This window comes from Oryx dammah, unplaced genomic scaffold, assembly GCF_014754425.2.
Source record: "Oryx dammah isolate SB20612 unplaced genomic scaffold, SCBI_Odam_1.1 HiC_scaffold_26, whole genome shotgun sequence".
Taxonomy (NCBI): Eukaryota; Metazoa; Chordata; class Mammalia; order Artiodactyla; family Bovidae; genus Oryx; species Oryx dammah.
In genome coordinates this window covers 55,857,904-55,874,342 of record NW_024070210.1, presented here as the reverse complement: position 1 = coordinate 55,874,342, position 16,439 = coordinate 55,857,904, and the positions used below count along the sequence as shown (strand labels likewise).

Below are 16,439 nucleotides of genomic sequence, written 5' to 3'. Positions count from 1 at the left end.
ATGTTCAATTCAAAACAGCTTTCTAATAACCAAAAGTAGAAAAACAAATGATCAATCAGTTAAGCAAACTATAATTTTATGTAATGATATAAAAAGCTATCAAAAAGTAACTATTAAAAGGATCTATAATAATGTAGAAATTGCTTAAAATGTGTTCCATAACATAAGCATAATGCAAGACTATTTCAGGTTTGACTAACTTAATTAAAAGAAAGACACTTACCAAAAAGAAATAGTTCATGAGATCAACCAACAAATTAATAGTTATCTTTCTATAGTAAGACTTGGATGATTTATCTATCATTCATTCATTCTTTTAAATGACTTTTTCTGAATTTCCTCATTATGCTGCGAGAGTGTATTTCACTTAGAGTGGAATCTATCACTTCAGATGTGTGGACTTAAAGCTCCAGAAACCAGTTTGAGCAGAGTAGCAATACTCACCAGGGCTGACACCAGCAGATGGGAGAGAAGAACTACAAGAAGGGTGTACCACTTCTTCTTCTCACAGCCATCGAAAAACACGATGCCCCAGAACACGTGCAGCAGTGTGATCACCAGCGTCATGAAGGCTGGAAGAAAGGCAACCGTTAGTGCCCAGTCGCAGGTCAGCAGACCCCAAAGTCCACTGAACAAGTCCTTGGACGCCGGCTCTTGGGGTGCACTGCACTACTGTGATGGTTCACCCACAACTGACGGAGGACCCTGACACAACATTTACTTGAACAGTAATTCTGAAAGCAGCATTTCTGAACCAGGGGCCGGCTCTGCAGCGTTTCTCACCTAGAATGTGAACCGGTGAAACAAAAAGTCAACCTGGATCTGGCTTTCAAGGAGTTTCTGTTAGGAACAAAACAAAATTACTGATATATAATCAGCTTTTCCAAGTTGGCCTTCTGTACTAATCAAGAAACTTTTTTTTTTTTTTTTTGGCCACACACACAGCAAGGTGCATGGGATCTTAGTTCCCTGAGCAGGGACTGAATCCATGCCCCCTGCATTGGAAGCTCACAAGTCTTTACCACTGGACAGCCAGTGAGGTCCCCAAGAAACTTTTCTAAATTAAAACAAGTGTCTTTGATTTAAACAAGTCTTCTCATTAAAGTGGAATTGCTTCTTGGATCTTTTTTTAAGGTCAGTGGGAGAATAAAAATAATAGAAATTGCAATAATCATCTAAGATTCTTAAGCAATGGAAACTGAATCCGATCAGTACACACAGGTTTTTCTATGGAACACTGGGTGTGTGCATGCATGTATGTGTGTGTCCTCCATCCTGGAGATTTTTTACTTAAAATGAGCAAGTTTCAGGAACATCTCGTGGTTAGGAGTCTGTGTTCTCACTGCTGAGGGATGGGGTTCGATCCCTTGTTGGAGAACTAAAATTCCACAAGCCATGAGGCATGGCCAAAAAAAGAGAGAGAAAAAGCAAGTTCCGCATATTCTGAAAGCTTCAACATGGGGAGGGGGAAGGCACACAGATTTCTCATTTCCACCATTAACACCCACTATCCTGGCAAAAAGTCAAGTCTGACCGTTCTCCTTCACACTATTGGTAATTCTCCCTTGGCATCTGTGGAGGATAAGGTCCAGGAACCCCCAGATACCAAGCTTGGCAGATGCTCAAGTCCCTTATATAAAATGGCATAATATTTACACATAACTTATACACTGGCTTCCCTGGTGGCTCAGATGGTAAAAAATCCTCCTGTAAGGCAAGAGACCTGGGCTCAATCTGTGGGTCAAGAAGATCCCCTGGAGAAAGGCATGGCAACCCACTCCAGTATTCTTGCCTGGAGAATCCCATGGACAGAGGAGCCTTGTGGACCACAACCATAAGGTCACAATGAATTGGATATGACTCAGTGACTAACGCACACACAACCCAGGCAGAGCACATCCTCCACCCCCACTGTTTAAATTATCTCTAGATTACCTATAACGCCTAATATAATGCAAATGTTATGAAAATAGTTGTAAACATAGTGTAAATTCTATGTAAATAGTTGCCAAGTCAGGCAAATACAAGCTTTGCTTTGGGGAATTTTCTGGAATTTCCCTTTCCTGAACATTTTTGATCTGTCATTGGTTAAATCTGAATGCAAAACCCAAAGATATGGAGGGCTGACTCTGAAGCAATATTCTGAAACAATTAGTCTGTTTTTTTTTTTTTTTTTAATTTAACTTACTTATTTGGCTGCAATGAGTCTTAGTGTGGCATGCAGGATCTAGTTCCTTGATCAGGAATAAAACCTGGGCCCCCTGAATTAGAAGCGGTGATTCTTAGCCACTGGATCACCAGGGAAGTCCCAGCAGTTTGTTTTTGAATCAACAGACCACTAGTCTTTGAGCATTTGTAATAACAAAAAATGTCCATCATTACCAGAATGAATAAACTGTGGTATATTCACACAATGGAATACTTACATGTTCTATAATGGTCTCAAGAAAATAATGTTGAGTGGGAGAAAAGCATATTGTGACAAAATGCCCATATTTCAGTTATACAAAGTCAAAAAGCAAATTATTACAGAGACATAACTGTTGAGGTTGGAGGAAAGCAATCTGTTACATCTAGTGACAGTGTTTCAGCAAATAATGATAAATACTTTATAGAAGAAGGGGGATTAAAAAAAGAAAACAACTTTGGAACAATAGCAGACTAATCTAAAGTGATTTATTTTAATCCCACTGATGATCCTTGAAAGGGCAGTTTCCCTGAAGATAGATGCCTGGTTGTGTGACAGTGAATAGAGTTGAGACAACTGGAAACACCTAGTAGTTCATTTTATGTCAGAAAAGACCAGACTAGAAACTGTGATTTGCAGACACAGATGTTCACACTCTAAGGCTTTTCTAAAGCCTACATGTCAATCAAGTGTCAAGAGAAAGCAATGACACCACTAATGTGTCATCTGTTCATCAGCTATGTGAAAGGAAGATCAAAATGGAGTCAGTATTGCTAACAGAACTCTCTTAATAGAGCCAGGAGGCCATTAAGGAAGTGTGACTTAGGCATAGCTTAGCTGAGATGGAATCTGATATTTTTACCTGATGAAGTCATAAACCTTCCAGAAACTCAAGACACTTCTTAAACACTTACCCTAAAAAAACTCATGAGAGTCTACCCACTTAATGGACCACTACCCTAAAATATGTGATTCCTTAAGGCCAAATATTTTCTGAGTTATGTCGATCACAATTCTTACCACGCAACTTTTAACAGCCTCATAGACTTTTGTCTTCATAAGGCCCCAACTCTATTTCTTCCGTGGAACTTTCTTTCAAGACTACCCATTCTTATAAGACTATAAATCTGGGTCTTCCAACTTGCAATTCTTAAGACTCCAAAACACTCTTCTTATTTGCAGCCTCCTGCATTATCTTTTGTTTGACAGCTCTATTTGCTCTTTCCTCTATGCATTACCATGAATACTGAAACCAGCCAATCATCCTCCTAGGGTCAAGTCTGAGAGTTCAGATACTTGGAAAATGCTCTTACTTATAGACTTTTTAGTTCATTCTCATCTAAAAGAGCATTACTCTTGTTTCAGACAGGCATTCTCAAGGAATCACTAGCCTTGAACATTCTTCCAAATTCTAGGTGGGTATTTCTGTATGCAAGGCTCTTTCCTGATAAAAATTCTCTCTGATGGACTGACTCTGTCTCTAAAGTTCAAGCATCTCATCCAAGGCCCTCTGCAACCTAGACCCAAACTGCTATCCCCTACTCATCTTCAAACACATCCTACTTGGTAGGAAACCAGAAGTCCTACATATACTCTGTCTATGCCTCTCTGTTCTCATTTTTTTAATTGACTGTCGCTTTCGCCTGAATCCTCTACCCTTCACCACCACCCTGCCCTTTTCACCCTACCCAAATCTTACTTCTATTTAACACCTAGCTCAATGCCATCCCCTTAATGACTTCATCCTGATGCCTCCTCTGTTTTTGCACTCCACACACAGTTACTGAGTGCCTAGAGAGTCTGGCCGGGGATGATGCCTATGGCTCTAGAGCCGCACAGCCTTCAGCTGGGATCCCAGCCCCACAGTGTGCTTTCGGGCGCGCTATCCAACTCCTCTGAGCTTGTGTCCTTTATTTCCAAAATGCAAATAATGCCCCTGGCTGTTGTGTAGGGAAGAATAGTGCTTTGCAAATCGTAGTTTTCAATAAATGACAATTACTATGTGCTATGGCGTCTAGATTCAAAGATGAATATAACCCAGGACCTTCAATTTAGTGAGTTGCACTAACAGGTTGGAAAGTGAAGCAAAGCAGCAAGCAATTATCACACGTATCCAAGCTTCCTGGGTACCTATGTTTTAAAATGTATTCTCAGACTGTCTTGGTGGTCTGCCAATGCAGGGGACATGGGTTTGATCCCTGGTCCAGGAAGATTCCACATGCCGTGGAGCAACTAAGTCCATGCGCTGCAGCTACTGAAGTCTGCACTCTAAAGCCTGTGCTCCCAAACAAGAGTGGCCACCAGAACGAGGCCTGAGCACCACAGGAAGAGCAGCCCCCAATCACCCCGCTCGCTGCAACTAGAGAAAGCCCGAGCACAGCAACAAAGACCCAGCACAGCCGAAAATAAATAAATAAAGAAAGAAAGCCCTTTAAATATGCACTCCTTCACTCCTGTAGATTTCTTCTTCATCTGACACTGGAGTATTACTCTCACATTTACTTTCTTCCCTCCTCTTTTATTAATCCATACAAAGATTTATTAGCACCCACTATGGGCCAGGCTTCCCTGGTGACTCAGATGGTAAAAGAATCTGCCTGCAATGCAGGAGACCTGGGTTCAATTCCTGGGTTGGGAAGACCCCCTGGAGGAAGGAATGGCAACCCACTCCAGTATTCCTGCTTGGAGAATTCCATGAACAGAAGAGCCTGGAGGGCTATAGTCCATGGGGTCGCAGAGAGTCAGACTAAGCACATGGCCGGGCAATAGGGCTATCCCAGAGAACAAAACACTGTCCCAAGGAACTTCCTTTTCAGAAAAGAAGCCCATCTTTTCAGTTTACTATGTTTGATTAACACAATACCTAAATGGGATCTCTCAGACATTTATTAAAATGCTGTGTATTCCTATTTGACTGCTTATTTAGCTAGCACTAGTTCCAAATCAGGAAAGGAGTACATCAAGGTTCTATATTGTCACCCTGCTTATTTAACTTATATTCAGGGTACCTCATGAAAAATGCTGGACTGGATGAAGCACAAGCTGGAATCAAGATTCCCAGGAGAAATATCAATAAGCTCAGATATGCAGATGACACCACCCTTATGGCAGAAAGCAAAGAAGAACTGAAGAGCCTCTTGATGAAAGTGAAAAGAGAGTGAAAAAGTTGGCTTAAAGCTCAACATTCAGAAAACTAAGATCATGGCATCCGGTCCCATCACTTCATGGCAAATGGACAGAGAAACAGTGACAGACTTTATTTTTGGAGCCAGACAGGGAAACAGTGGAAACAATGGCTGACTTTATTTTTTTGGGCTCCAAAATCACTGCAGATGGTGACTGCAGCCATGAAAGTAAAAGACACTTGCTCCTTGGAAGAAAAGTTATGACCAACCTAGATGGCATATTAAAAAACAGAGACATTACTTTGCCAACAAAGGTCCATCTAATCAAAGCTATGGTTTTTCCAGTGGTCATGTATGGATGTGAGAATTGGACCATAAAGAAAGATGAGCGCCAAAGAATTGATGCTTCTGAACGGTGGTGTTGGAGAAGACTCTTGAGAGTCCCTTGGACTGCAAGGAGATCCAACCAGTCAATCCTAAAGGAAATCAGTCCTGAATATTCATTGGAAGGACTGATGCTGAAGCTGAAACTCCAATACTTTGGCCACCTGATGCAAAGAACTGACTCACTGGAAAAGACTCTGATGCTGGGAAAGATTGAAGGCAGGAAGAAAAGGGGACGACAGAGGATGAGATGGTTGGACGGCATCACTGACTCAATGGACATGAGTTTGAGTAAACTCCGGGAGCTGGTGATGGACAAAGACGCCTGGTGTGCTGCAGTCCATGAGGTCGCAAAGAGTCGGACACAACTGAGCGACTGAACTGAACTGAGTTTCTGTTATTAAGTGGCTTTATGGTCATAAGCCTTTACTATTACAAAGTGCTGCTTAGATTATGGGATTTGTTTTTCCTAATTGATTAGAGGTCTAACAGAAACTGAGACCTGAATATCTAAAACGATTCTGTCATATACACGTAGCTAGAGCTATATATACACTATTTTGATACTTCTCTCTAGTAAATGGAATTAACTACAATTAGAAATGAAGATTTGTTAATAGTATCACTAAGGTACTGTCTTTGTCATGTTCCTAAAGAGACAAAATTCTAAAAGTCCTTCAATGAATTAATGAATCTAATTCTAAAATTTATCCTTTTTTTTTTTTTTTTTTTGCCTTACCACACGGCATGCAGGATCTTAGTTCCCCAACTAGGGACTGAACCCAGGAACCCTGCATTGGAAGCTCAGAGTCCTAACCACTGGACCACCAGGGAAGTCCCAAAGCTTTGTTCTAATACTCTTAGAAGTTAAAAAAAAAATTCAAGACTTTCCTGGTGGTCCAGTGGCTAAGACTATGCACTCCCAATGCAGTGGGCCCCGGGTTCAACCCCTGAGCAGGGAGCTAGATCCCACACCCACCACTAAAGGTCCTGATGCCACAACGAAGACCGAAGATCTTGAGTGCTGCAAATAAGACCTGGCACAGCCACATTAAATAAAATATTTTTTAAAAAAGAAAAAATACTTTTCTAAGTTAACTATAATATCAAAATTATGTGCTTTTATAATCCATATTAATAAAAAGAGCTTCCATAATTTCTAATATTTCGGAACATCAATCAGAAAGCTGAAGAGTGCTAAGAAGTATTGTACATCTGTTTGTGAAACTATAGCTTTCTAGTTTTGTTTTTTTAATCTTTCTAGTTTGATAATGGACTTCCTCTTCTAATAGTCTTTTACACATTCTCTTGGTAGAGAATGTTTCAATCCAACCTATTTCTAAAGAAAATGTTTCAGTGTTATCTCTAAGAGGCTACATTTACTATTTGGTTCATCAATCCTTGCTGAACACAGCCCAAGCGTTCCAGCACACAAACTCATAACTATCTTCATTTTCACGCTTGTCCCTCTCTCCCTCATTCCCAGTATCTACTTTTCTGTCCTTACAGACAACAGCCTAATATAGCTACTGATTCTAATACTGAGTCCAGCCAGCATGGAAACAGCTATCTGGCTTCCCCTGCCAACTTCAGAGAATGTCTATAACCAGGCTAGAGAGTGCCACGGGCTGCTGCTGCTGGGTGGTGGCAACAACAGGCAGAGGACTTCCCAAAGCCAAGGTTCAAACTCAGCTGCCCAGAGCCACGATGTGATTACCAAAGGGCTCCTAATTTCTCTTCCCCAGTAAGAGAAGGGTCTGGGGCATCAAGGTCCTGCAAAGTGACAGCCTCTCCTCTTTCCCTCCTGATTGCAGAAACTCACCAGATCCTGGAGAGATCTCCAGTGACCTAGCCCAAGTCAGGCCCCAGAACACAACTAGTGCTTTTGAAAATGCTTTTCCTGTAATAAGGATTTAACTTTACATTTTTGCTTTAAAAACTGTAACAGAATTCTGTCATCTAGTTTATTGTAATATAGATGTACATTTATTACTAACCAAGTAACATTCTCCCCCATTAAAATAAGACATTTTGAACGCCATCTCATATAGCCATAAGAAAGGCATAGTACTAGCCCTTAATACCAACCAGATCAAAAAGAAAATGTCCTGAAAGCAATCTGAATATAAAGAAACACTATGAAATATCATTTCAGACTTATGAAAATGCTCCTGAAGGACGTTCATGAGCTGAACAGACTGCCAAGGAAACAATGTTATGCTGACAAGCCCCAGAGCAGATGGTGGCAAATGATGAAATTCTCTCCTCCAATCAGTGTGGAGAGTCAGTGTTGGGAAGCCCCTTAAATGCTGTCTGATCCAGTCCCCTGTGCAATGAAAAAGCAGATCCCACACAGGGCCCACTTCCAATTACTCCCAGTTTAGGAGCTTATTTCATCACAACAGTCACTATGGGGAAATCCCTTCTCAAACCAAACCCAAATCTGGCCTTTTAATTTGGTGATTCTCAAGTGGGGTGATTTTGCCCCCAGAGGTCACCTGTCAATGTCTGTAGACATTTTTGGTTGCCACACTGTAGGTGGGGTACTTCTGGCTTCTAGTAAATAGAAGCCAGGGATGCTGTTGAACATCCTACAATACACAAGACAGCGGCCCGGCCCCCCCGCCCCAACAAAGAACTCCAAAGGCCAATAGTAACAAGGTTGAGAAACCTTTTACCAGCTCCTGCTTATTAAGAAGCCTAGGAAGGCTCTTTGAAGAACCAAAAGTCAACTCTTTTTTTCCATATGTGGCACATTAAAAAAACCTGAAACTCCCTGTTATAGCTCAACTATTATCACAAAAATGCTGCATAAGAAACCACGCCAAACTCACTGGCCAGAGCTGCCACTGGGCACGTAGGGTGTAAGGTAGTGCTTATAGGAACCAGGTACAAGTTCCTAATCCAGTGTGTGTGGGCTCTCAGGATTCTCTTATTAATACTTTGCATGTTGTAAAGCAATTATCCTTCGATTAAAAATAAATTAATTTAAAAAATACTCTGTATGACTGCTTCACTGACTTCATGAAATTAACTAGGACCTTCCCACATCTGATACTGCCCTGGAATGGCTGCAGGTTTACCTTACCCACCATCAGGTTTACCTTTTCTTAAAATGCTTGCTCCAAACCAGCTCTCAAAGCAAAACCAAGCCCATAAGAACCTGGATGGAGATTTAAATGGAAGTTAGAGGTAACATTTGCAGTTGGATTAGATAGGAGAATCAGGATTACTCCAAGCTTTTGGGCCTGAGCAACAGGAAGGATTGAAGTGCTTCAGCTGAGATGAGGGAGACCACAGAGGTACCCCACTCTAAAGATAGTGTCCCTCTATCTTCTGTCCTCCAGAAATGCTGGTAGGTCTAGGATATTGTAAATCATCGTTTTGGTGAATGTAAGGAGAAAGTCCCCTGAGAAATGGAAAAACAGCCTACTATTTGAAACAAGGCACTTCAATCTCAAGATAGAAACATTCAAGAAGATCTTTGTAAATGAAAACATTCAAGTAAATTTTTCGTCAAGAACTTGAGAATGAAAAAGATGGTAAAATCTGATAGCTCCGTCTCTTAAAATAAACCTCAAGCTTGATTAATCCCTTAAAAGAACCATGAAGATTTCCAAACATCTATGCATGTAAGCAAAGTGGTTTGGGGAAACTGAGCTAAAACCTGTTCCAGGAATAGTGTTGGAAAACCTCAGATAACACCAATGAGACGTGTTGCAACGTGAACGATTCCCTCAGAAACTGAGCCATGCAGCCAGCCCGAGGGGAACACGGTGGTTCTCCCTAGCAGAGCAGGGGAGAGGGAGAAGAACTGGTAGAAGCGGTTCCAGTGCTGATGAGACGCCTTGGTGAGACGTGAGCACAGGGCAGGTGAGTAAATGCCAGGGGCCCAGCCGTGGAGCTGCAGAGGATTAGCCGAGGTTACTGAGGAAGGCCAGGCTCATCAATAAAGCTGAAGACAGGATTTTTTTTTCTCCTTGCAAATTATTAATATTGGGTGTCATGGGTAAATTAATATTCCTATAGAACTAAATGAAGCAAGATACTATGCTGAATGATATTTTAAAAAAGACTACTTTTTCCCAATGCAAATCATCTTTATAAGATACTATCCTGCTCATCATGGCTATGAAAAAAAAAACTCTAAGATTCATTGAAAAAAAAGACACTAAACACACACACCATATAAATAAAAACCACCACCAAATGTTAAAGGCAGCAGTAGATAAAGAAAATAAGGACCAATTCACATGTGAGGATGACACAGGCCTCGGACTTCTCTGGTGGCCCAGGGGCTAAGATTCCCAATGTGAAGGGCCAAGGTTCGATCCCTGGTCAGGGAACTAGATCCCACATGCTGCCCACTACAGATCCTGGCATGCTGCAATGAAGACTGAAGATCCTACATGCCACGACTAAGACCAGACACAGCCAAACAGATAAATAAAAGATGATATAAGGCCTGGAGAGAGAGAAGCACGAGGCCTCAGGCTGCCTAAGCTGCAAAGGGGTCAGCAGGGCGTCTTCACCCAGCCATGGGAGCAAGGAGACATCAGTGTATCAGAAGGTTACCTGGAACACATGTGGAAGAGCCCCAGCCCGTGGCATTCTTTCAGCCACTCTGTGACCCAATTCACTGAACTGCCTGTCTGTGCTCTGCCTAAAGACGGCTCCGCACACTTGATAATGTATCACAGGCCACGGCTCAGGGAGAGGAAATTTACAAAGTATAACCTTAACATTTTCAGTTATTTGAGCAACTTGAAGGAAAGACTATTACACTACTGATGTAAAGAAAGCATAGAATGAAATACAAATACATCTTTGGTGACAAAGCCAATGACAGTATATGAAGTATCCTTGTGTCACCAGCAGAGACGGCTGGCATCACTTATTATAAGAATTAAGACTCTAACAAATTCAGAAAAGGATAAGAATTGCAGATTAAGCTTTATAGTCAATTACTTTCTCTGTATCATTAATAATGTAACAGTTCCTCTACCACTTTGGAATTGGTAGTTATTAGAGATAGTTTTGCACACAAAGTGCTTTCACTTAAAAGTCTACACATTTAACAAACTACCACATTATAGAGATTATACTTAAAATACTGTGGGGGAAAAAAGTGAAATGAATAAAAAAAAAAAACTCAGTGGGTTTCAACAAGAAAGAGTAACTCTCCTGCTCACTGGACTACAGGATGACTGTTCTTTGGCTGATCAAGTGAGCCTGGGCTCAGCTGGACAGCTCTGTTGCTGGTACAGCTGGGTTGGCCTGTCACTCAGGCTGGGCCCAGGTCTGCTCTATACACGCTCATTCTGTGGTCCAGACTAAGAAGGCATTAACTACGGGGCATGTTCTCTGGTCCATGACCAGATCTGAACATGGCAGAACCAACCATGCAAGTGCTTTTTAAGTCACTGACTTATACCCAGTTAGTGACTTACATTCACCATTTGCCAATTTGTGTCACAGGACTGAGGTCAAAGTCAGGGGTAGGCAAGTACATTCTAGTCATCGTAAGGCAATAGAAGGATGTGGATATATAATTCTACTACAGCAGAATGACAAATTTGGACAAAAATGGAATCTCCCACATTCCCCTTACTTTCATTTTTCTTTAAGCTCAATATTCCTCTGCCCTTCAATCATATAGCTTCTAGGTTTTTCACCATACGAATGATGCTCTTCTATACCAACTTCAGTGGTTCAGTATTCCGATTAAATCACAATGCTCAGAACTGGACACAAGGACTTCCCTAGTGGTCCAGTGGTTGAGAATCTGCCTGCCAATGCAGGAAACACACAGGTTCAATCCCTGGTCTGGAAATATTACACACACTGAGTGGGGCAACTAAGCCCATGTGCCACCACTACTGAGCCCTAACTACTGAAGCTGGGGCTCTGCAGCAAGAGAAGCCACTACAATGAGAAGCTCACACACCACAACTAGAGAGTAGCCGCCACTCGCCACTACTAGAGAAAGCCTATGTTCAGCAACGAAGACCCAGCACAGCCAGAAATAAGCAAATATAGTTACTTTAAAGAAATTAAAAAGAACTGAACACGATACTTCACATGCAATCTGACCCGTACTGACTTCTCCAAATAAAAGGTTTAGTGGCTAAAAAGTTGAAAATCTCACCTAGACAAGAGCACTGCCAAGAAAATATAATGTAAATGAAATGGCTTAGGGAAGTTTTAAAAATAAAACATCAAATATTCTTACTGAGTAATAAATACATTTTTCTTCTAAATCATAAGGGAGCTGATTCAGAGTGATGAACCCAGATACCACATAAATCAGAGAAATTATCCTTTCTCTAAATTCTATGCTTCAAGAACCAAATTCTCTACCCTTAGGCCATTTCATAGTTTATAAAGCACTTAAATATATACTCTCTAATTTCATTTAATTCTTTATAACCCGGAGCTAGGTATTATTTTTGCCTCTGATGAAATATGAGGAAATTGAGGGTTGGACGGAAGTCCAGTACTTCTGTACCCGTGAACAATGCCTTTCTTACCTCCAGGACTACTAGGAAGACTGCTTCCCTCTGCCTGGAACATTCCTTCCCAACAACCACCTTGCTCTGCCAGCCTACCTACTATTCATCCTTTAACTTTCTACTCGGATAGCACTTCCTCCATAAGCAATGCCTACCTTTCCTTTTTTTTTTTTTTCAAAAAATATTTATGAATCCATCTAGAAACAAAAAACTCCACAAAGTGCTAAGGATACTGCAGGAAACAAGACAGAAAGTCTTTGCCCTTTTATGGCTGAGCATCCAGCTGGGGTGAAAGACACAAATAACTGCACAGCTGACTATTAATTACAAATATGGTAAGTATCACAAAGGAGAAGTGCTGATACAATGAGTGGGTGAGAGCTGTTCTGTGTGCTCATGGCTCTTCCTCATCACAGTATTTATCACACTTCATTATAACCAGTTGTGTGTCTTTATTCCCCACTGAGAGTGGAAAGTATAGGCACTGACTGGGCTCTTGAATAAAAATACTTAATTATTTATTGAATGAAAGATTAAATGATCAAATGAACTTGCCTAAAACACTAAATTAATGAGCCAGGATACGACTTGAACTTAAGACTCAGTTCCCATACCTTGCCTCTATACAGAATTTCTAAGAAATGATAATGATTCTAATGAAAGTTAATGTTAGCCTGCTATACAACTACAAACAAAAAGAATTAACTTATAATACATTTTATTTATAAACTATGCTTACTTGCTACATGAAAACCTATGTACATAAAGGAATCATATAGTGTATAACTTGTACTAACAGACATACTAATTAGATCTCATATTCCTTTTTATTCTGGTTATTAGCCATTTGTAATGGAGTACAGTAAAGAGCCTCTTGATGAAAGTGAAAGAGGAGAGTGAAAATGTTGGCTTAAAGCTCAACATTCAGAAAATGAAGATCATGGCATCTGGTCCCATCACTTCATGGCAAATAGGTGGGGAAACAGTGACAGACTTTATTTTGGGGGGCTCCAAAATCACTGTAGGTGGTGACTGCAGCCATGAAATTAAAAGACGCTTACTCCTTGGAAGAAAAGTTATGACCAACCTAGACAGCATATTGAAAAGCAGAAACGTTACTTTGCCAACGAAGGTAGGTCTAATCAAGGCTATGGTTTTTCCAGTGGTCATGTATGGATGTGAGTTGGACCATAAAGAAAGTTGAGCTCCAAAGAATTGATGCTTTTGAACTGTGGTGTTGGAGAAGACTCTTGAGAGTCCCTTGGACTGCAAGGAGATCCAACCAGTCCAACCTAAAGGAAATCAGTCCTGAATAATCATTGGAAAGACTGATGCTGAAGCTGAAACTCCATTACTTCGGCCACCTGATGCAAAGAACTGACTCATCTGAGAAGACCCATATGCTCAGAAAGACTGAAGGCAGGAGGAGGAGGGGACAACAGAGGATGAGATGGTTGGATGGCATCACCGACTCAATGGACATGAGTTTGAGTAAACTCCAGGAGTTGGTGATGGACAGGGAGGGCTGGTGTGCTGCAGTCCATGGGGTCGCAAAGAGTTGGACATGACTGAACTGAACTGAAACTAAAAGAAAAATTTTTAGTGATCTCATGCTTAAAGACATAGTAACAGCAGCAAATAATATACACAATAAAGACAAATATAAGCAAATTTGATTATATTTTTAAATGCAATAAGCAATTTCTTAAATGTATAATTAAAAGTTTAAAAGAATGATGTTATAACAAATAAATTCTAGCACATGATAAAGTAACAGGTATTTCTGACTCTATAGGTACACATTCATAGCATGTTCAGCCTCTCATCCTAACTTAGCTATTCAGTTCAGTTCAGTTACTAAGTTGTGTCTGACTCTTTGTGACCCCATGAACCACAGCACACCAGGCTTCCCTGTCCATCACCAACTCCCGGAGTGCACCCAAACCCATGTCTATTGAGTCAGTGATGCCATCCAGCCATCTCATTCTCTGTGGTCCCCTTCTCCTCCTGCCCCCAATTCCTCCCAGCATCAGTCTTTTCCAATGAGTCAGCTCTTTGCATCAGGTGGCAAAAGCATTTGAGTTTCAGCTTCAACATCAGTCCTTTCAATGAACACCCAGGACTGATCTCCTTTAGGATTGACTGGTTGGATCTCCTTGCAGTCCAAGGGATTCTCAAGAGTCTGCTCCAACACCACAGTTCAAAAGCATCAATTCTTCTGCGCTCAGCTTTCTTCACAGTCCAACTCTCACATCCATACATGACTACTGGAAAAACCATAGCCTTGATTAGACACACCTTCATTGGCAAAGCAATGTCTCTGCTTTTTAATATGCTAAGTTGATCATAACTTTTCTTCCAAGGAGTAAGCATCTTTTAATTTCATGGCTGCAATCACCATCTGCAGTGATTTTGGAGCCCAGAAAAATAAAGTCAGCCACTGTTTCCACTATTTCCCCACCTATTTGCCATGAAGTGATGGGACCAGATGCCATGATCTTCATTTTCTGAATGTTGAGCTTTAAGCCAACATTTTCACTCTCCTCTTTCACTTTCATCAAGAGGCTTTTGAGTTCCTCTTCACTTTCTGCTATAAGGGTGGTGTCATTTGCATAACTGAGGTTACTAATATTTCTCCCGGCAATCTTGATTCCAGCTTGTGCTTCTTCCAGCCCAGCGTTTCTCATGATGTACTGTGCATATAAGTTAAATAAGCAGGGTGACAATATACAGCCTTGACATACTCCTTTTCCTATTTGGAACCAGGCTGTTGTTCCATGTCCAGTTCTGTTGCTTCCTGACCTGCATACAGATTTCTCAAGAAGCAGGTCAGCTGGTCTGGTATTCCCATCTCTTTCAGAATTTTCCACAGTTTATTGTGATCCACACAGTCAAAGGCTTTGGCATAGTCAAAAAGCAGAAATAGATGTTTTTCTGGAACTCTGTTGCTTTTTCAATGATCCAGAGAATGCTGGCAATTTGATCTCTGGTTCCTCTGCCATTTCAGCTTGAACATCTGGAAGTTCACGGTTCATGTATTGCTGAAGCCTGGCTTGGAGAATTTTAATCATCACTTTACTAGCGTGTGAGATGAGCGCAATTTTGTGGTAGTTTGAGCATTCTTTGGCACTGCCTTTCTTTGGGATTGGAATGAAAACTGACCATTTCCAGTCTTGTGGCCACTGCTGAGTTTTCCAAATTTGCCGGCATATTGAATGGAACACTTTCACAGCATCATCTTTTAGGATTTGAAAAAGCTCAACTGGAGTTCCATCATCTCCACTAGCTTTGCTCATAGTGATGCTTCCTAAGGCCCACTTGACTTCACATTCCAGGATGTCTGACTCTAGGTGAGTGATCACACCATTGTAATTATCTGGGTCATGAAGATCTTTTTTGTACAGTTCTTCTGTGTATTCTTGCCACCTCTAAAGATATAACACTTTTTTTTCTTGAATTTACAGAAGTCACAAATACTATCACCAAATTGCTGCACATTTTTCACTTTCTTCTAAAAGAATCATTTTAAGTCAATCTTGCGAAAACAGCCTAGCTCTCTAAAGGGAATTGGCACCATCTAGTGATAGAAGCTGGTAGAAAAATAAACTTCATTAGGAGACTGGTACTTGAGAAGCAAAAAAGAAAACTGCCTATGTAGCAGTATAATACACTGATTTAGGAAAATACAGAAAACTGTAGCACCCCCCTCCTGGCTATATTTTATTAATTTATATTGGATGCTAACAGATTTTAGCTACTTATATTACAGTTGTTCTAAAAAAATACTAAGACCCTTTATTATGATCATTTTTTTAAATTGTCAGAAATATTCTAGTTATGGGATGTTTAAAAGGAAGATAATTTGCTCTGTTGGAGGCACAACTAAATCAGTATGACCCAATCCACTAACATACTTTCCCTTCCTCTAACTTGCAGCCAGATGTGAAGGGCCTTGACTTTATCCTGTAGGCCTTGAAAAGCCATAGTTTTACACAGGGAAGATTTCTTTGGGGACAGTATAAAGGATGGATTCCTACAGAAAGTGTGTTGAGGAAAGACTAACCAGGTGGGGGTTAATGGTAGTAATCTAGACAGGAGATAACAAGGCCTAAACCGAAATGATGAACGAAGAGTCCACTGGGTTGGAGGATCACTATAACATGCAGGATATCTCTCAACTTTTAACTGCAGCAATTTTTAAAATTCGGTTATACCTCGTCTTATCCTGGA

The 16,439-nt window shown here is 40.8% G+C and overlaps 1 protein-coding gene across 1 annotated transcript in view; it reads right to left on the bottom strand.

The window, feature by feature from the left end:
- APH1B (aph-1 homolog B, gamma-secretase subunit) overlaps window positions 1-16,439 on the bottom strand; it is a 41,505-nt gene that overhangs the window by 11,409 nt on the left and 13,657 nt on the right. The window contains exon 5 of the mRNA XM_040226700.1: window positions 445-572. Coding sequence (XP_040082634.1) covers window positions 445-572 — 128 coding nt within the window. The remainder of the gene's footprint in view (window positions 1-444; window positions 573-16,439) is intronic.